At 42.6% G+C, this 24,795-nt stretch overlaps 1 protein-coding gene across 7 annotated transcripts in view; it reads right to left on the bottom strand.

The window, feature by feature from the left end:
- The window catches only part of LOC139557315 (GRIP1-associated protein 1-like), a 65,786-nt gene that overhangs the window by 14,130 nt on the left and 26,861 nt on the right, over positions 1 to 24,795 (bottom strand). For 5 of the 7 annotated variants that reach the window (XM_071371952.1, XM_071371951.1, XM_071371954.1 and 2 more), the window contains one exon: positions 15,605 to 15,789. In XM_071371952.1, coding sequence (XP_071228053.1) covers positions 15,605 to 15,789 — 185 coding nt within the window. Of the gene's footprint in view, positions 1 to 11,479; positions 13,653 to 15,604; positions 15,790 to 24,795 lie in introns of those variants that run through there. The other 2 variants (XM_071371956.1, XM_071371953.1) reach the window with 1 other exon arrangement.

Consider the following 24,795-nt stretch of genomic DNA (forward strand, 5'->3'; position numbering starts at 1 on the left):
GGCTATATTACACATTCTAAAAAAAAATACATCTAGTTCCTACAAGCAGCAACACAACACATCAACGTTCAATGTGTTTATTCTCAGTCTCACTTCCCATTAAGTTGTCGCTCAGTTCGTAATCCCACCTTGCAAGGTGGAAAAAGGTTGAGTTGCCCCACAAGCCCATCTGTCAATCATCACTAAATCCAGTGCACCTGCTTAACAAATCAGGCACACTGCTAACACAGACACACAATTTCTTCTGACTCATAAGGCTTAACGACTGAATGATTGAAGGGATGGAGGGCTACATGTGTGTTCACAGGCCAGATGTCTACTTTAGCTTTAAGCGGTTCTATCATTTATCCATGGTCTAGAGATTTGTTTAGAGGTCAGTGAAGAACCCAAATCGCATGCACTTCCTGGTGCCATTTTGGATTAGCAGATGTTTTGGTGCAGTGCTTTACCCGTTTTAAGTCCAAACAGCTCTCTTACAAGTACAACATCCATCATGTCACCTGGGTATGCAATGACACTATTAATATGAGATTGGTACAACTACCCATGTTTTTATTCTTCATGAATAATGCACTCTATTCACCTCTATATGTTAATCTTTAACGGCCTGTCCTACTTTAGTTCTGCTAACTTTATTCTGGCTCTCGTCCTGTGTCCAATGTGCACACCATAAAATTGATCTCAACCTCAGACCCACAGGACTGGCTTAAATTGCATGATGCACCAATGAGTACAATTGCCAAAAGTTAGCCTCTAAAGGTTGGTAATGGCTCACATCAACACCATTATCCCAGAAACCCTAGACCCACTCCAATTTGCATACCCCCCAAACAGATCCACAGATGATGCTATCTCTATTGCACTCCACACTGCCCTTTCCCACCTGGACAAAAGGAACACCTATGTGAGAATGCTATTCATTGACTACAGCTCAGCGTTCAACACATTAGTGCCCTCAAAGCTCATCACTAAGCTGAGGATCCTGGGACTAAACACCTCCCTCTGCAACTGGATCCTGGACTTCCTGATGGGCCACCACCAGGTGGTGAGGGTAGGTAGCAACACATCTGCCATGCTGATCCTCCGTCATCATGAAGTGCTTTGAGAGACTAGTCAAGGACCATATCACCTCCACCCTACCGGACACCCTAGACCCACTCCAATTTGCTTACCGCCCCAATAGGTCCACAGACGACGCAATCGCAACCACACTGCACACTGCCCTAACCCATCTGGACAAGAGGAATACCTATGTGAGAATGCTGTTCATCGACTACAGCTCAGCATTTAACACCATAGTACCCTCCAAACTCGTCATCAAGCTCGAGACCCTGGGTCTCGACCCCGCCCTGTGCAACTGGGTCCTGGACTTCCTGACGGGCCGCCCCCAGGTGGTGAGGGTAGGTTACAACATCTCCACCCCGCTGATCCTCAACACTGGGGCCCCACAAGGGTGTGTTCTGAGCCCTCTCCTGTACTCCCTGTTCACCCATGACTGCGTGGCCATGCACGCCTCCAACTCAACCATCAAGTTTGCGGACGACACTACAGTGGTAGGCTTGATTACCAACAACGACGAGACGGCCTACAGGGGAGGAGGTGAGGGCCCTCGGAGTGTGGTATCAGGAAAATAACCTCACACTCAACATCAACAAAACAAAGGAGATGATTGTGGACTTCAGGAAACAGCAGAGGGAGCACCCCCCTATCCACATCGACGGGACAGTAGTGGAGAGGGTAGTAAGTTTTAAGTTCCTCGGCGTACACATCACGGACAAACTGAACTGGTCCACCCACACAGACAGCGTTGTGAAGAAGGCGCAGCAGCGCCTCTTCAACCTCAGGAGGCTGAAGAAATTCAGCTTGTCATCAAAAGCACTCACAAACTTTTACAGATGCACAATCGAGAGCATCCTGTCGGGCTGTATCACCGCCTGGTATGGCAACTGCTCCGCCCACAACCGTAAGGCTCTCCAGAGGGTAGTGAGGTCTGCACAACGCATCACCGGGGGCAAACTACCTGCCCTCCAGGACACCTACACCACCCGATGTCACAGGAAGGCCATAAAGGTCATCAAGGACAACAACCACCCGAGCCACTGCCTGTTCACCCCGCTATCATCCAGAAGGCGAGGTCAGTACATCTGCATCAAAGCAGGGACCGAGAGACTGAAAAGCAGCTTCTATCTCAAGGCCATCAGACTGTTAAACAGCCACCACTAACATTGAGTGGCTTCTGCCAACATACTGACTCAACTCCAGCCACTTTAATAATGGAAATGTATGGAAATGTATGTAAAAATGTATCACTAGCCACTTTAAACAATGCCACTTAATATAATGTTTACATACCCTACATTACTCATCTCATATGTATATGTATATACTGTACTCTATATCATCTACTGCATCTTGCCATCTTTATGTAATGCATGTATCACTAGCCACTTTAAACTATGCCACTTTATGTTTATATACCCTACATTACTCATCTCATATGTATATATTGTACTCGATACCATCTACTGCATCTTGCCTATGCCGTTCTGTACCATCACTCATTCATATATCTTTACGTACATATTCTTTATCCCTTTACACTTGTGTGTATAAGGTAGTAGTTGTGGAATTGTTAGGTTAGATTACTCATTGGTTATTACTGCATTGTCGGAACTAGAAGCACAAGCATTTCGCTACACTCGCATTAACATCTGCTAACCATGTGTATGTGAAAAATACAATTTGATTTGGACACTGGAGCTCCCCAGGGGTGCGTGCTCAGTCCCCTCCTGTACTCCCTGTTCACCCACGACTGCATGGCCAGGCACGACTCTAACACCATCATTACGTTTGCAGACGACAAAACAGTGGTAGGCCTGACCTGGCCAGACCTGACCAGGCCGGGTGGTGCCAGAATAACAACCTATCCCTCAACGTAACCAAGGCTAAGGAGATGATTGTGGACTACAGAAAAAGGAGGACCGAGCACGCCCCCATTCTCATCAACGGGGCTGTAGTGGAGCAGGTTGAGAGCTTCAAGTTCCTTGGTGTCCACATCAACAACAAACTAGAATGGTCCAAACACACCAAGATAATCGTGAAGAGGGCACAACAAAGCCTATTCCCCCTCAGGAAACTAAAAAGACTTGGCATGGGTCCTCAGATCCTCAAAAGGTTCTACAGCTGCAACATCGAGAGCATCCTGACTGGTTGCATCACTGCCTTGAACTGCAATTGCTCGGCCTCTGACCGCAAGGCACTAGAAGGTAGTGCGTACGGCCCAGTACATCACTGGGGTTAAGCTGCCTGCCATCCAGGACCTCTACACCAGGCGGTGTGAGAGGAAGGCCCTAAAAATTGTCAAAGACCCCAGCCACCCGAGTCATAGACTGGTCTCTCTACTACCGCATGGCAAGTGGTACCGGAGTGCCAAGTCTAGGACAAAAAGGCTTCTCAACAGTTTTTACCCCCAAGCCATAAGACTCCTGAACAGGTAATCAAATGGCTACCCGGACAATTTGCATTGTGTCCCGCCACCCACCCTTTTACGCTACTGCATGTTCATCATATATGCATAGTCACTTTAACCATATCTATATGTACATACTACCTCAATCAGCCTGACTAACCGGTGTCTGTATGTAGCCTCTCTACTGTATATAACCTGTCTTTTTACTGTTGTTTTATTTCTTTACTTACCTATTGTTCACCTAATACCTTTTTTGCACTATTGGTTAGAGCCTGTAAGTAAGCATTTCACTGTAAGGTCTAGACCTGTTGTATTCAGCACGTCAAATAAACTTTGATTTGATTCTAATGAACTTATCCTCTGCAGCAGAGGTAACTCTGGGTCTTCCATTTCTGTGGTGGTCCTCATGAGAGCCAATTTCATCATATCGCTTGATGGTTTTTGCGACTGCACTTGAAGAAACTTTCAAAGTTCTTGAAATGTTCTGTATTGACTGACCTTCATGTCTTACAGTAATGATGGACTGTCATTTCTCTTTGCTTATTTGAGCTGTTCTTGCCATAATAGGGACTTGGTCATTTACCAAATAGGGCTATCTTCTGTATACCCCCCTACCTTGTCACAACACAACTGATTGGCTCAAACGCATTAAGAAGGAAAGAAATTCCACAAATGAACTTTTAAGAAGGCACACGTGTTAATTTAAATGCATTCTAGGTGACTACTTCATGAAGCTGGTTGAGGGAATGCCAAGAGTGTGCAAAGTTGTCATCAAGGCAAAGGGTGGTTATTTGACGAATCTCAAATAAAAAAAATATTTTGATCTGTTTAACACTTTTTTGGGTTACTACAGGATTCCATATGTGTTATTTCATAGTTTTGATATCTTCACTAATATTCTACAATGTAGAAAATAGTAAACAAAGAAAAACCCTTGAATGAGTAGGTGTTCTAAAACTTTTGACCAGTAGTGTATATTGATAAATATCACCTTGTCCTCGAGAGATTTAAACGGTTATCAAAATGTCACACCAGGGTAAGCCTACACGATACACAGCCCTTATTTTATGTGTTTCTAAAATCCCCTATGGGAAAAATGAATGGTGGAAAAATGATTGGAACCATTTCCCTGTTGACCACTAGGTTGTATGGGAATTATGACTCATACTGTGGTACTCTATCAGAATGTGACAAGTTTCGCTGGTCAAAACGACATATAATTTATACTCTGGTGGAATGTCTGTAGACCGTCGCTGCGACTGTCAGTTTTCTTGTTGCACAGACATTAAAAAAGTTAAATGTCTCTTGTGTCTGTTGTGGTTACTGGGCTGCTACAGCAACAAGACCAAATCCATCTGTGACAAGATAGTGCAGGAGTTCTAAAATTATCTTATAGAATTACCTACTTTTATTTCACATCCATCAGCTATTTTACCTTGTAAATAATTGTTATTGTTGTGGTGGGTTTATTTTCCTGTAATAATGAATAAAAGTATCTAAAGCTAAGACATTGTCAGCTATAATCTAGCAACAAACCAAAACATTGTTTAGAAAGTTTTAGTTGCCTGGCTTGCTAGGTTGACATTTACAAAATGTGTTTTTAAACGTATGGGTTTTTTGGTTTTAAAATAGAGCAAGTATGCTATTTGGAACACTGGGCTGATGTCATGCAGAGGCTGTCGTTTTGTGTTTATACTTTTTCATAATGACAGTTTGATGTCGGACGACAATAGAATGTTTATGATGTCACCGTGACAGCTGTCTACAGACCAACTGTAAACCAGCCAGCCTTAAGGCTGCATTTACACAGGCAGCCCAATTAAGATCTTTTGCCATACATTTGGGCATATCTGATAACCATCTGATCTCCTCACTAATGTGAAAACAGCAACAAAAAAACACATGGGATCACTTTTGGTCTGATTTAGATTACATCCCATATGTGGATCTCATTCCTGACATAATTCTGATGCTCCATTTGCAATCTGTCTGGACAATGAAATTAGAAAACTAGAATGGACATGAACTATCTTGACAGTACAAAAGGTGAAAGTAGTAGCAAAAAGAAGTCGTAAAAATACACTATCTAGTCCATGGGCCTATATCCTAATCTGACTTTGGTGCCGGTCATGTTGTTCTTCACATTGCCGTCTCTAGTAAACACACACTACAGTGCCTTCGGAAAGTATTCAGATCCTTTCACTTTTTACACATTTTGTTATGTTACAGCATTATTCTAAAATGGATTTTTCTCAATCTACACACAATACCCCATAATGACAAAGCAAAACCAGGTTCAGAATTTTTTGCTAATTAATCAAATTTAAAAAATGAAATAACATTTTTATAAGTATTCAGACCCTTTACTCAGTACTTTGTTGAAGCCCCTTTGGCAGTGATTACAGCCTTGATTATTCTTGGGTATGATGCTACAAGCTTGGCACACCTGTATTTGGGGAGTTTCTCCCATTCTCTGCAGATCCTCTCAAGCGCTGTCAGGTTGGATCGGGAGCATCGCTGCACAACTATTTTCAGATCTCTCCAGAGGTGTTCGATCAGGTTTAAGTCCGGGCTCTGGCTGGGCCACTCAAGGACATTCAGAGACTTGTCCCAAAGCCACACCTGCATTGTCTTGGCTGTGTGCTTCGGGGTGTTGTCCTGTTGGAAGGTGAACCTTCGCCCCAGTCTAAGGTCCCAGTCTGAAGAGCTCATCTTCAAGGATCTCTCTGTGCTTTGCTCTGTTCATCTTTCCCCTCAACCCTGACTAGTCCCCCAGTCCCTGCCGCTGAAAAACATCCCCACAGCATGATGCTGCCACCACCATGCTTCACCGTAGGGATGGTGCCAGGTTTCCTACATTACAGCCGTATTCTAAAAAAACGATCAATCTACACACAACACCCCATAATGACAAATCTATAACAGGTTTAGAAATGTTTGCACATTTATAACCAATAAAAACAGAAATACCTTATTTAGGTAAGTATTCAGACTATTTGCTATGAGAATCGAAATTGACCTCAGGTGCATCCGGTTCACAATGATCATCCTCTCGGTCCCAAGAAACAAAAGAGATCTGCTGTCAGATCTGACAATGAATCTTGATACTTGTACAGTCGTCTGAAATAATCTGTGAAGGACCTCTGTGTTACTCTGGACCCTGATCTCTTTTGACGAACAGATCAAAAAGATTTCAAGAGCAGCCTTTTTCCATCTTCGTAACATTGAAAAAAATCAGAAAATGTTTGTCCAAAAAGAATGCAGAAAAGCTAATCAATGCTTTTGTCACTTCAAGATTAGACCACAGCAATGCTCTACTATCCGGCTAGCCGTGCTAAATACAGCTGCTAGAATCTTGACTAGAACCAAAAGATTTGATCATGTTACTCCAGTGCTGGCTTCCTGTTAAGGCTAGAGCTGATTTCAAGGTTTTACTGCTAACCTACAAAGCATTACATGGAGTTGCTCCTACCCATCTCACCATTTTGGTCCTGCCGTACACTACGCTACAGTCATAAGACGCAGGCCTCATTGTTCCTAAAACAGCTGGAGGCAGGGCTTTCTCGTATAGAGCTACATTTTTATGGAATGGTCTGCCAATCTTTGTGAGAGTGACAGACTCGGTCTCAACCTTTAAGTCATTACTGAAGACTCATCTCTTCAGTAGGTCCTACAATTGAGTGTAGTCTGGCCCAGGGGTGTGAAGGTGAACGGCAAGGCACTGGAGTGACGAACCACCCTTCCTGTCTCTGCCTTGCCGGCTCCCCTCTCTCCAATGGGATTCTCTGCCTCAGACCCTATTACGGGGGCTGAGTAACTGGCTGGCTCGCACTCTCCCATGCCGTCCCTAGGTGTGCATCACGTCGTGCCAGGCTTTTTCCGCTATACTCAACCTGAGTAAGTCGAGTCACTGACGTGATCTTCCTTCCTGTACTTGGGCTTGTGCAGTGGGGGAGATCTTTGTGGGCTATGCTCGTTCTGGTCTCAGGGTAGTACGTTAGTGGTCTGTTGATATCCCTTTGGCGGTGTGGGGGGCTGTGCTTTGGCAAAGTGGGTGGCGTTATAACCTGCCACAGTGTCCCACAACCTCCTGTCTCGGTCTCCAGTATCTATGCTGCAATAGTCTTTGTTCCAGGGTCAGTCTGTCATGTCTGGTGTAATTCTCCTGTCTTATCTGGTGTCCTGTGAGATCTTAGGCATGCTCCCTCTAATTCTCCCATTTCCCTCCAGGAGGACCTGAGCCCTAGGATAATGTATGAGGAATACCTGGACTGATGACTCCTGGCTGTCCCCATTGCCAGTCCACTTGTTCGTGCTGCAGATCTAGTTTCTGCTGATCTGCCTGTGGCTATGGAACCCTAACCTTTTCACTGTACGTGCTACCTCGTCGTGCTGCAGTCGCTCTCGGCTATTTACTCCTGATGTTGATCTGTTGCACCCACTATAACAACTGATTATTATTTGACCCTGCTGGTCATCTATGAACATTTGAACATCTTAAAAAACAATAGGGCCATGTACTTTAATCTACCACCGGTACACCCAGAAGAGGACTGGCCAGCCACCCCTCAAAGCCTGGTTCTTCTCTAAGTTTCTTCCTAGGTCAAGCCTTTTTAGGGAGTTTTTCCCTAGCCACCATGCTTCTACATCTGCATTGCTTAAACTCCGAGGTTTTAGGCTCGGTTTCTGAAGAAGCACTTTGTGACAACTGCTGATGTAAAAAGAGCTTTACAAATACATTTGATTGATTGGGTGTGTATTTTAATAAATCTATTGAATATGCACCATCACAAAGAAATCCATTATGAATTTGTTTAGGCAGGTCTTAAGAAACATTTTAAAACCATGTATTTTCAAAAAAATAGCATGTGATTTTAATTATGCTTCTGGTCTGGGTAGCCTATAGGCTACATGGCTTTGCCATGCAACTTAAATAAATAGTTATTTAGTTCATTAAAACAGACATTCCCCTGCCCTTATCAGTCAACACACATATATAGTATTTTATAGTAAGAATATAATGGAATATAAATAAAACATTTCAGACAACTTGAGATCCTATATATAAAAAAATAAAGTTATATTTTCACAGAGCCCATGCCCTAATTTCTGAGAGTTTGTAGGTGCTTGTATGTTCTTTAGAAACATTAGAATCTTTCCAATCATGTAAACGCATAAAACCTGGATGAACACCACCTCACTCCGCTTTGTTAGATATCATGCACATTGATAGCGTTCCGGCAAACTTCCTTGCCAACTGATTTTATAATAGTAGTAGCAAAATGTAATCTAAATAGGACTAATTGCAGCAAGACATGTTCGACAAATGTCCAACAATATATTGTACTCTACAGTATAGCTTTCTGACTCCAGGAGAAGAGGACTAGCGGAGCGGCTTGCGTAATGGCACATGGGCTCACCTGGAAAATAGAGGCGATGTGTAGCTGAAGAAGCTAATTCATATTAACCCATCATTTGTTGTCAAATAAATAAATCAAATGGCATGCACCGTGTGCGTTCCACCAGGCTAAATGACAAAGCATTTCTGAGACAACAGACAAGAACAGCTGAAGGAAAGAACTACATACAGTACATTTAAAATAGAGAGATGCATTAAAAGCATTTCTGTGAAGCTTTGCGATTGACAAGGACAAGTTTGATGTCAGACAACAATCGAACATTCATGATTTAATGCGTGCCAAAGCCAGTAAGATGAAAGGCAATGATTTATACTGAGGTGTTGGCGGGACTTTTAAATATAATACCGCAATCATGACTAACTGATAACCGGCAATACGTTTTTCTGTTACAGTGCATTTGGAAAGTATTCAGACCACTTTACTTTTTCCACATTTTGTTACAGCTTTATTCTAAAATTGATTACAACTAATTTGATTCCTCAATCTACACACAATACCCCATAATGATAAAGCAAAAACAGGTTTAGAATGACAATTTATTAATAGAAAACAGAAATACCTTATTTATATAAGTATTCAGACCCTTTACTATGAGACTCAAAATTGAGCTCAGGTACATCCTGTTTCCATTGATCATCCTTGAGATGTTTCTACAACTTGATTGGAGTCCAACTGTGGTAAATTCAATTGATTGGACATGATTTGGAAAGACACACGCCTCTCTATATAAGATACAACAGTTGACAGTGCATGTCAGAGCAAAAACCAAGCCATGAAGTTGAAGGAATTGGCATTGTCTGCAATTGTCCACAGCATCATGTTGAGGCACAGATCTGGGGAAGGGTACTAAAAAAATGTCTGCAGCATTGAAGTTCCAAGTACAGTGGCCTCCATCATTCTTAAATGACAGAAGTTGGGAACCACCAAGACTCTTCCTAGAGCTGGGCGCCCAGCCAAACTGAGCAATCGGGGGAGAAGGGCCTTGGTCAGAGAGGTGACCAAGAACTCGATAGTCACTCTGACAGAGCTCCAGAGTTCTTCTGCAGCACTCCACCAAATCAGGACTTTATGGTAGTGGCCAGACAGAAGCCACTCCTCAGTAAAAAGGCACATGATAACCCACTTGGAGTTTGTCAAAAGGCACCAAAAGATTCTCTGGTCTGATGAAACCAAGATTGAATTCTTTGGCCTGAATGCCAAGCGTCACGTCTGGAGAAAACCTGGCACCATCCCTACATTGAAGCATGGTGGGTAGAATCATGCTGTGGTGATGTTTTTCAGTGGCAGAGACTGGGAGACTAGTAAGTATCTAGGAAAAGACTAACAGAGCAAAGTAGAGAGAGATCCTTAATGAAAACCTGCTTCAGAGCGCTCAGGACCGCAGACTGGGGCAAAGGTTCACCTTCCAACAAGACACGACCTTAAGACAACGCAGGAGTGGCTTCGGGACAGGTCTTTTAATGTCCTTGAGTGATCCAGCCAGAAACCGGACTTGAACCCGATTGACATTTCTGGAGAGACCTGAAAATAGCTGTGCAGCTACGCTCCCCATCCAACCTAACAGAGCTTGAGAGAATATGCAGATAAGAATGGGAGAAACTCCCCAAATACAGGTGTGCCAAGCTTGTAGTGTCAAACCCAAGACTCGAGACTGTAATCACTGCCAAAGGTGCTTCAACAAAGTACTGGTTAAAGGGTCTGAATACGTATGTAAATGTCATATTTCATTTTTATATATAAATTTGCAGACATAAATGGAGTCATGTCATTATGGAGTATTGTGTGTAGATTGATGAAGGGGAAAAAACGATTTAATACATTTTAGAATAAGGCTGTAACCTAACAAAATGTGGAAAAAGTCAAGGCGTCTAAATACTTTCCGAAGGCACTGTACAAAGAAAAAGGTGGTAAAATGTTGTCGGCATGCTAAAGTTGGCAGGTTTTTTGACTAGGAATGAACGGGATATGAGTATGGACAGTCAGAATAAAATCTGAATTGGGTTCTTAGAGTGGTTGTGTAAACAGCCTAAAGCAGTGGTTCTCCACCGGAGTTGCTACTACCCCTGGGGGTACTTAGCCAATCCACAGGGGGTATTTGAGATGACTCAGGAGACCATAGGGCTTACTGGTAAAATGCACAAGTAGGGTACTCCGGACAGAGCAAAAAGCACTTGGTGGTACAGAAAACAAAAAAGGTTGAGAATCACCGCTCTAAACAATGACAGAATTATCAATGCTCAAAGAATACACAATAGTTGCTGTTTTCTAACTGCAGGCATAGGAGAGAGAACATTTGGATTGGTGCAGCGACCGGTCATCAACAACTATAAAGAACACAATCACACAAAATGTTTGTGTGATTGTGGTTTGTCTCACATGTCCTTGTTTCAGCATATTAGTCTACACACAATATGAACTCAGCAGGTGTTAGAACAGCGGTGTTGAGCTATACGTTAAGGGAGACACTGACAACTGCAGAAACATGAGCGCAAACATAACTTCAGATCCACCTTCTATTCTCTACAAGTTAGGAAAACAAGTTGCTCGTACTTTCCAAAATGACAAATCACCAAAGAGATTAGACATGGAATACATTTTACAGCCATTTTTATTGACACTGCATGAATATCATTTAGCTGGATAAACAGTTGACAAATACATCCATCTGAAGGAAAGGAATAGTCCACTGGGGAAGCAGTCGAGTGCTGGGTTGTATATTTGACCTTTTAATAAAACCCTGAATGATCATATCTGTTAGTAGTTATGACTTTGCTGCAGTCGAGTTTGGCTATTCAAACATTTAAGTAAAAGGGGACAGGATTATTTAAATAAAGCACACAATCTTTAATGTATTGGAAAAAGTGCAGAGTGTACTTATCTACAGTATCACTTATTATACCCAATATACTCATCTGAATCAAAGTCCATTTTGTCTCCAAAGAAAGTTCCGGAACACATCCGCCAAACATGCCTATGGTAGGAGTACATTACTGTATAAACTTAGCATTACACAGATTACTGCTATAAAAAAATGATAATTTTAAAATGTTAAAGATAAAAGTAATGTGAAATGACATTAACTAGTGACATGCAGATATGTAGACAGGAGATAAGGGGGGGGCTTCCAATGAACCAATCCGTTTGTTCCTAAAGTTCTCACTGAGGTCTGAAGTAAAAACATCCTCAAATAAGGGAAACGTGTCTCAGTGTGAAAGGCTAACACCAGTACACACGTTCACTTAAACGATCACACATTTAATCTGCCAAACTACTGTTGATCAGTCACGTTGAGAAATCATTTAAAATAATACATTTGCTAAATTAGTCAAAGGCAAACTAAGAGCACAACTTTACATGATCCAAGCTTCCCTCATCTGGACTGTCACTCCAGTACACTGGGCCAGTTCTTCTTATAAAAACGGTAATGGCTGGGTAACGACGCCAGATAATTATTTGGGATGAGTTTCCAGTCCATGTGAAACTCAGAGACCATTCTGATGAGCTTGGCCAGAGTGAATGGAATAGTTTCACTCAGACTACCAACACTGCTGTTAGACCTTAGCCAGGGGGAGATTAGTTCTCAAACAAATGAATCCTCTCTAAGAGAATCCTCTGTTTCTTAGTGCATCTATAATCTAATATCTTAACAACATATCAAAGTGGAGTTAAGCCGGAATTACATCCACAAATTTAACCAGGGGGGGGGGGGGGTAATTGGGGATAGCGAAAGCAGCCAAAGTGACATTTGAAAGCAGGCATCTAGCCAGTTCCTGGACAGCCTTTTCAAGTTGACAGCAGATGCTCAGCAGCCAAGGCCTCATCCGTGCCTCTGCTGCAGTCACAGCCCTGGTGCTGGGTGCAAACTAAAAGAGCAGAGATCTAACCCAGTGAGTCGAGACACCGGTGGTTTGGTCCAGTCCGCAAAGCTAGTCAGATGATAGGTTATGCAATCTATTGAGGTTCTTGTCTAATTACTGTACTACTGGCTTTAGGATACTTGCTATTTTCCCAGATATATTCAACTGGACACAGCATCTATAATCTATGCCGGATGTAAATCTTTGACAAGAATTTTGCTTCATATGCAATACTTCTAACTCCGAGACCGATAAATTACTAGTTGATTTTTCATATTCATATATAGAGGATTCATACAACAACAAAAAAAACAAGAGTTGCAGAGTTTGAAGTTTAGCGAAATTAATACGGGTACAGGCAAAACACAACAGCTTAAGCCTCTCTGTATGAGTAAGCAGAATGTCTCTTGTTATTCACAACATTAAACAATCTCTTGAAGATGTGAACCAGTAATGCACTGTCCTAGAGATTTCCTGGCATCCTGGTTCCTGCCAGCGTTGCATTCTTCAGAGCACACCAGAGTGTGTGTGTGGGGTGGGGGGGTGGGCGGCAGAGAGCAGACAGAGCAGCCTGTCATAGAAGTCAGGCCCCAATACGCTATTTTTCTCAAGAGTTACAGAAAGAACCAAGACGTGTTACAATAAGTACATTCAGTTGTAAAGCAGTAGCAAAATAACTAGCCCCCCCTTCCCCTCTCTCCATTTCTCTGCGTTCCCGGCCAGAGGTTCAGTCAGTCAGCATGGATGAATGTGTAGTGTTCTCTTATTAGCCACAGAAACAGGTGATGAGAGAGTGAAGTGCTGGTCGGCGGGACTGGGTCCAGTCTTTTAGCCCATGGCTGAGCCAGCTCCATAACTTGAGTCTTTACTTAAACGGACAATCTCCTGAGACAGAACTTCAAGATCCTAAAAAAAGACAAAAACATAAATTGCTATTTTAATACCACAAAGCTGGGTACAAACAACAACCTCTGCTAATTTCTGGCAGCTTCATATCTAACTGCAAGACATCTCTTTCATCATGCATCCTCTTCCATTCTGATATACTTCAGCTACGGACTACTGAACATCAGAGAGTTGATTCAAGGTGTTGGGAAAGAACTGTAACAGTGACAATTTTGGCGTGGAGGGTGCGGGGGAGCCATTAGACAGACGGACTCGGGTTCAGCTGCAATCTCCTCCCATAAAAAGCCAACATTCTATCCTCTGTGTGCTCACTAAAGCAAGAGCCATGAAATATTAACAGGCCTGTTTGTTTCTGGGCTGGCGGCCCCAACAGGCACTAAATATTCATGAGCTCGCTGCCCGCCGCTGCCCCTGGAATCCAGAGAGAAGATGGGGGCAACCAGGAGCCTGCCTGCCCATCTGCAGGTTCACCAGTAGCGAACACTACCGTCTTGCACTTTCGCTACAGCGCCCTGTCATTCTGCTCTGGTGGGCTGTGACACTGCTTCATCATGTTCTAGTGCATGATTAGGAGCCCATGCCTGAAGGGCTGCTTGGTAGCAGGAGGGAGGGAAGGGGGTGGGTGGAGAGGCATTAGCAGAGGAGGAGGAGAGGGATGGGTGCAGCTACACATGGTTGCTCTCCCCTTGAGCACCCTCTTAAGTGTTTAATCAGATCAAGATTTTTCTCATTTAAATTTGGATAAAAGCAAACCGTTACGTTGCTGTTAACAAGCATGGTACAACTTGCCACCAGCGTTGGGATGCTCATGTAAGAGCCTGCAGCCGCTTCTTCCAGCTGCCATGTAAAGGCTTTGTGACTGAATGACAATTCTCCATGTCTCATTCTTGGATGGGTAATTTTTAATACAGTCTATCCCTTGGCATATTTTTGGGCACTGTAATTGAGCTCCTATCTGCATAAAACCAATGCATGAAGATCTCAGAAAATGTATCATGCATAAATTATTATATTTTACGATGACAACGTCAAAGAGGATCATCGGCTGTCTATAAATAAAAAAGGTGTATATTTCTTCATTTTGGATATCGAAGAGGACAACAACAGAATTTCAGCCTAACTTTATTTTTACGCAGAGCCAGAGTGCCTGCAAGTCCCATCCTAGATTTCTCGGGTGTCTTCCAAGCCAAGGTTTAAGCCGGGTGTTTGTGTAACCTACAACTCCCCATGGGCACGCAGCACTCCTACACACCACACAGCCAAGGATCCAGACTGTCTCCAAGACCGACTACAGCACTACACCCCCTCACTGTAGCTAACCAGCTTACACACACACACAAAATATTAAAACACAGACATCTCACAGTATCACTGATGCAACACTAAACAGAGCAGGGTCAGTTACCACTCAGTATGGACAGTGGAAAGAGCCCTCCCACCCATTACTTCACCATAGTTCGTCAAAAGGCCAGGAGACATTTGATAGGTTCGTGTTCTGAGGTAAAAATCTGCATGAAGATAGAAACACCACACTGTAATCCCATCAAACACATGAGACTGCGCCACCATGCTTTGCTTGGAGGAGACCCATTTCTATTTCTGCATAGAAAACCATTTGAACATTAAGGAGCGCCCACGCCTTGGCCTGTGATGAATACTCCCCCCACGGTGCGCTAGTCTCAGAGCTGGACGACAGCAGCACACAGGCAGGCATGCCACCTACACACGCACAGTCACACTGACTACACACACATCACCCAGTCAGTGGTCATTGGTATGGATCCCCACACTTTAACTACAGGCCCCAGGGATGTCCACAGGTTCTGAACCACTTAAAACACATCCAATGTGTTTACGGAACACAAACCATTTAATTCACTAGCATGACCACCACCCTCAACAGCAACGGTTTCCCAACCCCCGCCTACCTTCTGTAGTGTACAGCAGCCTACCTTCTGTAGATGCATGTTCTTTGTCAGCTGTTCCTCCAACATGTTCTGCAGCTTCTTGTTCATCTCCCGCAGGTTCTCGTCCCCAGGCTTCACCAGGTCCCGGAGCACAGAGCCCAGACCATGTCCATGGCCCCCCACCTGGCCCCCGTGATTGGCCACCGCCACTGCACCATGTGCACCATGTGCTGCAGGGGAGAGAGGGAACAAATCAATTAAAGGATACCAATCTCCGGCATGCTTCATTGAACTAGAGTGTTTGACAAACCCAGGGAAAAACCTAGGGCCCTAGTTATAACTGGCCCATGAATTATATCTAATGAACATTGTTATTTGTAACAAGACGCATGCAATTCTTTCAATGTGAATCATTGTTGTATGAATGTTCAATGGGTTACAGGAATTGAGCAGGACTTCTCTCTAATCCACATTATCTTATGAAATTGTATGTCTCTAGTAAAAATAGAATTGTTTGCTGTACAGTGCCTTCATAAAAAGTATTCATACCCCTTGACTTATTCCACATTTTGTTGTGTTACAGCCTGAATTCAAAACCGATTAAATATATGTTTATTTCTCACCCATCGACACACAATATCCCATAATGACAAAGTGAAAACATGATTTTGTTATATATTTTTTGTATTGAAAATGAAATACAGAAATATCTAATTTACGTAAGTATTAATTTCCCTCAGTCAATGCATGTTAGAATCACCTTTGGCAGCGATTACAGCTGTGAGTATTTCTGGGCAAGTCAGAGCTTTGCACATCTGGATTGTACAATATTTCCCAATTATTCTTTTAACTATTCATGCTCTGTCAAATTGGTGTTAATCATTGCTAGACAACCATTTAAGTCTTGCCATAGATTTAAGCCGATTTAAGTCCAAACTAACTTGGCCACTCAGGAACATTCATTGTCTTCTTGGTAAGCAAATCCAGTGTAGATTTGGCCTTGTGTTTTAGATTGTCCTGCTGAAAGGTGAATTAATCTCCCAGTGTCTGGTGGAAAGCAGATTGAACTAGGTTTTCCTCTAGGATTTTGCCTGTGCTTAGCTCAATTCCATTTATTTTTTATCCTGAAAAACTCCCAAGTCTATAACAATTACAAGCATACCCATAACATGATGCAACCACCCCTATGCTTGAAAATATGGGTGGTGGTAATCTGTAATGTGTTGTATTGGATTTGCTCCAAACATACATTTTTGTCCTGAATACAACAGTGTTAATTACTTTGTCACATTTTTTGCAGTATTACTTTAGTGCCTTGTTGCAAACAGGATGCATGTGTTGGAATATTTATATTCTGTACAGGCTTCCTTTTCACCATGTCAACTAGGTTAGTATTATGGACTAACTACAATGTTGATCCATCCTCGGTTCTCCCCCATCACAGCCAATAAACTGTTTTAAAGTCACTAAATCCCTGAGCGGTTTCCTTCCTCTCCGGCAACGGATCTAGGAAGGAAGCCTGTATCTTTGTAGTGACTGGGTGCATTGATACACCATCCAAAGTGTAATTAATAACTTCACCATACTCAAAGGATATTCAATGTCTGCTTTGTCTACCAATAGGTGCCCTTCTTTGAAAGGCATTGGAAAACCTCCTTGGTCTTTGTGGTTAAATCTGTGTTTGCAGTGAGGGACTGCTCGACTGAAGGGCCTTACAGATAATTGTATGTGTGGGGCACAGAGATGAGGCAGTCATTAAAGAAAATGATGTTAAACAATATTATTTCATACAGAGTGAGTCCATGCAACTGGAGGCAAATTTTTACTCCTGAACGTATTTAGGCTCGTCATAAAGGGGTTGAAAACTTTAACCTTTTAATTTTGTATTATTTGTCCCAAAAAATTATAATATTCCACTTTGACATGGGGTATATTGTGTCTGGGCCAGTGCCCAAAAATCTCAATGTAAAAAAATATTATAATAATAATATTTGGCCTGTAACACAACAAATGTGGATAAAGTCAAGGCGATTGAATACTTTAAGTTTTTTTAAATTGTATTTAACTAGGCAAGGTACTGGATCTGTACTGGATCTGTGTTGAGTTCTGGTGCATCCAAGACTGATGCCGGACCATACGGGTTAAAACAAAGGTGGTGGCAGTGCTACGCTTCTCTGCTCAATGCAGTACTTGTCCCACCTCTCGGGTGGTCTGCAAGCTCAATTACACTGGTTACAATGTTGTACATGATTAATGTTTTAAATGCAGCAGTATCATCCATCCATTAGCCTACATCAATCACTTGAGAATCTCACTCCTGCCTTGATAACATTATGTCAGCTGCTCCATTATATATGGATTGTAGTCAGTCTGTTCAGGGTGGGGTACAGCCAGCTGTAGATCTCTGGTTAGGGATCATCAAACCGCTCAACAATTTACTAGAGGCCTTGGAGCAGTTATCTGTCTGACTGATGAGAAGCTGTTCCTCACGTCTGATAGCATTTCAAACAACAACGCTGCAGTTGGTCTACAAGACAGGTATACATTTGTTGCCAAACAACGACAGTCGAGATAAAATACTGAACCTCACGTGTGATAATGAGTTTCCGTTTTCTAGCGTACCCATAGTGCAGTTCAAGACTTAAAGTATAAAATTTTCAGGTTGATTATAACTAGGGCATACCCATTTCTAAAGTGTTGCAGGTTCAAACAAAGTGTTCCCATTTCCAAAGCTTCTGGAAGTTTAAGTTAAAGGACTGAAATTGAGTTATGTAATGAAACATGAAAGTTGAGCAACTGTCACCCTAAACGCAGTTGGCTTTACCTAAAGATCATGGCAGCAGTCATTGGCGTGATATTGTAACTGGACAAGCCTATGGTGTGATTAATTGAGAACATATTTTCTATTGGGGGAGTTGGTGACATTGTCAGCTCCTTGTAGACACAAGGGTCACCTCTTGAAAGTTGCACAGTGCTCCTCTGGCCATGACTAGTCAGGTGGGTCCCTGCTGAACTGTCGCCCTGTTAAGTAGGGTTTTCCACAGGACAAGAGCAGTGATCGTCTGAACTGCCTCGGCTGCCAACGTTGTAAATGACACTATTTGTCGCTCAGTATACACTTTGTGGGGCAGGCACAGCCAATCAAGATCACTTTTCACAATATCTTATACTAAAAACATCAAGCCCATATTGAGCAGAAGTTAAGACCAACTTTCTCTGAATCTCTGCGGCTTTTGTACGGGCGCCCAATTCATATGGGACACTTCGGAAATGTGTCTTTAAAAAAATGTTTACCGTGACAAATCAATATTGTGTTTTAGTGCTGTAGCTAATAAAGGAACAGCGGTCTTATCAAGAAAAAGCTGCAAGCTCGGCAGAGTAAGTGACAACACATTGTCAACGGAAACATTAGTTCCAACCCTTAAGGATTAAGCTGATCTTGTGGGCTTGCCTTGCTTTTATTGTTCCATGCTATGCTTGGCATTACACTCACCCGTGCAAACAGACAGTAAACAACACAAATTAGACAGCCTTTCTTTCATTGCTATAATACAGTACAGAAATACTACGGTCCTGACTTTAAAAAAAGGTCACCCTTATATTCATGTGATTCTTCTAAGAAATTAACTTAATTGACAAATAAAATAAAAAATAAACAAACCTCTAAAGCTACACATGAATATAGCCTAGATGTACTTGTTCTCCAAACGCATCTCTTCTTCTGGGACTAGCGCTGAGTGCAGTGAGGGGAGACTCCGTTGACTCAGAGCAGAATGACATAACCCAAACTGACATCTGCAACACCGGCTCGCTGATGCTGAAAGCCAGGCTGAGATCACAGATGGAAGATAGACATTCTCAACTCCCTTTAACCAATGATACCACTAGTCAGGGGCGGCAGGTAGCCTAGCAGTTAAGAGGGTTGGACCAGTAACCGAAAGGAGTTGACTAGGTGAAAAATCTGTCTGTGTCCTTGAGCAAGGCACTTAACCCTAATTACTCCTGTAAGTCGTTCTCAGGTTAAGAGCGTCTGCTAAATGACTAAAATGTAGTCAAACAGTTATTCTACTTTGCCCTGGTATGGGAAGAATTCTACAGACATTGAAAAAAAAACACCAGTCTCCCTAATAGGTGACAATTGCTTTTCTCATCTTGAATCATGGAAACCTTCCAGGTCTTTCTTCCCCTAAGAGCAGTGTGCTGCAGAAGTGCACTGATATGCCAACATGGTTGAACAGTAACATTACTAGTCTAAGTGGTCCTGCTGCTACTGAACTGCTGAAGCAACACAGTGAGCCGTGGCTGGCTGCCACCACAGAGCTACTACAACTGCAGCCCTGCCTGCTGCCACAGAGTCACTACAACTAACTGCAGCTCTGCCTGCTCTCAACTCCCACAGGATCACAGTGTGCTAAGTGGAAACACTGACAGGAAAAATACAAGCTAGATCTATAGAAATGTAGCCCTGCCTGTTTAAAGTGTATGCGTCATTTCTTGAAATGTACCCCTTCGTCCATTACAGGTGTCATTCCCAGTGATGAATCGTTCGTTTGCAAGAGAATTTCAATGCTCACTTAAAACACTTAAAAACAACTTCATCATTATAAAACGACTTTGTGCGGAGCAATCCCAAGACAAGTTTTCCATTAACAGGTTCAGAAAATAGAATAACCATCAAGCAATTTGACAACACATTTCCCAAGTCTTAACCTATTGTTATTAATTACAACCTATAAACGTCAACTTGTATGCTGCTTTATAACGGACTCATATCCTAACATTCTAGAAGGTTGTGAAGTTCCTGGAGTTCTCCATGCAGAACAAACAGTGTTGGATGAAAAGGTTAGAGGCTACGTCACAGTGGGAGCAGCCGTGTACAATACTAGGCGAGAGGCAGGGGTTACAGACTGCAGCAGTAGGAAACTTACCCAAGCTGACTTCTCCAGCAGGGAAGAGCACTTAGCCAGGAGAGGAAGCTCATCTACAAATAAACCCCCTGTCCCACTCCACACACGACTGCGGCATTGTACCTGACTGCTCGATTAACCAACTCCCACAATCCCTACTACACTCTCCATCACCAGACTGCAGTCTTACACATCACGTCAAGACACTTCCACCATTACACTAACTGATAGATAGAGATACATAGAGAAATGAAGTAGAACGGAGTGCCAGTGTGCTCCTCCACAGAAGCCCAATGAACTGATTCAGAGATGGTTCATCAACATGCTGGTAACGTGTGGAGAGTTTGTGAATCATTATCCATCAAGCCCTTTCATAAGATGTGGAAGATCTCAGTGAACAAAATCTGCTGAGGAAAGCAAGTTAGAACCATTTGAAAAATGATTAATCAAAGAACTGTCACTGTGTACACCACCAGTTTACAGCAGCACAAGTGTTTACATTACCATTAGCTACAAGAACATGATGTGGTGTCATTTAGTTGCTGGTGGGACTACGATATGACGCAAGGTGCAGCAGAGTAGACAGACAGCAGTAGACTGTGTTGACCAGGTAGGCAGCCTAGCAGGCACTGTAACATTACTGTGCGCGCCTCCCATCTCACCAGCAGGGCTGAGGTCTCAGTCGGCTGCTGCATTATTGAATATGTGCTGGGTTCACTCAGGCATGTCTGCACCCTGAATCATTTAAATCTTGCTAATGTCAGCTCTCATCTAGCACCAGGGCCCTACTGCCTGCTTTCTGGAGGCTCTTCTTCATTTTCCCACGGCCTACACAGCCTTCTCTGCGGATCTCTCAGATGCTGTTATGGGGGGGGAGCAAGGTTATTTACCAAAGATATTTGCCACTGCTGTCCCACCCGGTCTTCTGTTGTTGAACCAAGAAATAACTACACTAACATTACACAGTATGTCTGGCTGTAGATATGGCCATTGTATGATCATTATAGGGATGCGAAGGTGCATAAAGATGGCGGCCCCCATGTACTTTACACAAATGCCTTGTTTGCTAAGTTCGCCGTATGGTATACGGAACAAAAATAAAACGCAACAATTTAAAAGATTTGACTGAGTTACAGTTCATATAAAGAAATCAGTCAATTTAAATAAATTCATTAGGCCCTAATCTATGGATTTCACATGACTGGGAATACAGATATGCATCGGTTGGTCACAGATACCTTAAAAACCATCTGGTGAGACCACCATTTGCCTTACACAGCACAACACATCTCCTTAGCAGACTGTTGAATGTTGTCCCACTCCTCTTCAAAGGCTATGCGAAATTGCTGGATATTGGCGGGAACTGGAACCCATCGATCCTGAGCATCCCAAACATGGGTGACATGTGTGGTGAGTATGCAGCCCGTGGAAGAACTGTGACATTTTCAGTTTCCAGGAATTGTGTACAGATCCTTGCAACATGGGGACGTGCATTATCATGCTGAGACGAGGTGATGGCTGCGGATGAATGGCACAACAATGGGCCTCAGGATCTTGTCACAGTATCTCTGTGCATTCAAATGGACATCGATAAAATACAATTGTGTTCGTTGTCCATAGCTTATGCCTGCCCACAACATAACCATAGGACATTCTGTTTATAAAGTTCACAACGGTAAACTGCTCGCCCACACTTGGTTTGTGGTTGAGGCCGGTTGGAAGTACTGCTAAATTCTCTAAAATGACATTGGCGATGGCTTATGGTAGAGAAATTAACATTAAAATGATCTGGCAACAGCTCTGGAGGACATTCCTGCAGTCAGCATTCCAATTGCACACTACCTGAAAACTTGAGACATCTGTGGAATTGTGCTGTTGCAAAACTGCACATTTTAGAGAATGGCCTTTTGTCCCCAGCACAAGGTGTACCTGTGTAATGATCATGCTGTTTAATAAGCTTCTTGACGTGTCACACCTGTCAGGTGGATGGATTATCTTGGCAAAAAGGAGATATGCTCACTGACAGGGATGTAAACAAATTTGTGAACAAAACATGAAAGAATTAAGCTTTTTGTGTGTATGGAAAATGTCTGGGATCTTTTATTTCGGGCTCATGAAAACTTTACATGTTGCGTTTATATTTTTGTTCAGTGTATATTCCGCTCAGTTTTGTACTGGCATTAGCACAGTATAGATTATCCCAGTTCTAGCTCCAAGACAACGGCAATTAGAAAAAACGATTGTGCTGATTTACTGGCCCATTGAACCATGTCTCGCGCCGTAGTTTTTAAAAAGTCTGTCGATAGTGCTAAAACGAAGACGCCATATCTGAATTTCTCCATCTTTATGCACCTTCGCCATAAACATCAGGTTGAGTGTCTACTTTCAGGTGTCCTCCTTTGACAGACGTGAAAATGTTAATATCTAGCAACGTTACAAAGTGCTTTTAATAAGTGTGACAAAACACCCTCATAAAATGCCTCAAAATATATCAAGTCATGTTCACTAGCAACCTTGTAAAATTTTACACAATGCAGTATTTGAATAGACTAAAATACTGCCATCACTCCAGCTAAATGAAAACATGCAACTAGCCAGTAGCAATGTAAGCAAGAACCCCCTCCCCCAAAAAAACTAAAAAAGTTGTGCTAGCTCTCATATCTTACACCTATTTTCCCTTTAAAAATATCGGAAAAATAAATGCTTTTTTCTGCACCCTGCTGTTTACTGGAGACCTTCAGCTTTTATAGCACAGTATTTACAATTAGAAGAAACTGGCCGTAATGGAATCTAGCCTGGCATTAAAATGTTAAATCAGTCAGTCATGAAATTAAAACAGGAGGAAAGCACACAGACAGTGGTGGAAGGGAAAGCTCTTCTCTTATAAGCAGGGGATAAGAAGTCTAACCAACTTCCTCTAAATGGGGATGACTGTGTGAAACACAGTAATTACCATCATCTTGTGGTTCTAAACCAAGGTTGTTACAGGACACAGGAGGTACTACGGATCCTACCGCCACCCCTCTGTAAACTGGCATCAGTGTGTGTGTGTGTCCGAAATAGTGTTGTCACAATACCATCATTTTTACTTCGATACCAGGTTTAGTATGAAGATACTAAACCTGGGGGGGGGGCGGCATTAGCCTCTCACAGAATGGCACTTAGTCCAGACAGATATTGAGTTCAATATAATTACATTACATTTTTGAATGTATGCATTAATTAATCAAATTATACAATCAATTTGACATTGGCTAAAAAAAAACTAACTACATAACATAAATGGTAATCATTTATTTGAAATGGTAAATCTCTAATGATAAACTGGGCAACTCAATATGTAGCCTACGCACAATACAGATTAATGTATATTCAATAAGAGTGTGTGCATGCATCAAGTTATTGAGCTCGTTTTGGCTGATTTCATAGGGCTTCAGATGAAGAAAAAAACATGTTTCCCTTCCATTTGAGACTTATTTTATTGTACTGATTAGCATAGAAGAAGCAATCTCTTACGTGATAAAAGCGCTGTCTAAGACCCGTGACATCATTAACACACAGTTCCAGCAAAGACGGTGCAGTATGAAGATTTCTCCAATAGAAATCCTGAGCACACTTGGAAGAGATGTGATGTCGACATTGGCTAGCTAAGCTCACGGACAGAAACACATTGGGTCTAACGGTTGTCTCGCGTCGAATTGAATCAAACCCCGGCCTGGTCTGTTTCGAAAATGTTCCCGGAAGTCTTGCGATTTCACCTCTACCTGACACCCTAGACCCACTTCAATTTGCTTACCACCCCAATAGATCCACAGACGATGCAATCGCCATCGCACTGCACACTGGCCTATCCCATCTGGACAAGAGGAATACCCATGTAAGAATGCTGTTCACTGACTATAGCTCAGCCTTCAACACCATGGTACCTTCCAAGCTCATCATTAAGCTCGGGGCCCTGGGTCTGAACCCCGACTAAGTGAATAAAAAGTTTTTGGTCACAATCAGCTTTGAAATCAGCAATATTTTGCATATCACAAACAAGGTACTAGGGGTAGTGAACTGATATCAGCTTCAGCAGTAAGCGAGCAAGGAAAGTTAGCCTACAAAGTTGGATGCTACCGGTATCTTCTTGCACTGTCAAGTGTTCTATCCTGTAATGGACATTGCGAACAGTAATTAACAGTTTCAACATTTCTACATGCCGTGTTGCATTATTCAAGTGTGTTAACTTCTGTGCAGCATAAGTGGTGATGCAGCCCAGACTCCCAGTGAGTGCAGTGGTTCCTCAGGACAGAATAGACAGTATGAGTGGGGAGCTAACGTGATGCA

The sequence above is a fragment of the Salvelinus alpinus genome, chromosome 28, assembly GCF_045679555.1.
Source record: "Salvelinus alpinus chromosome 28, SLU_Salpinus.1, whole genome shotgun sequence".
Taxonomy (NCBI): Eukaryota; Metazoa; Chordata; class Actinopteri; order Salmoniformes; family Salmonidae; genus Salvelinus; species Salvelinus alpinus.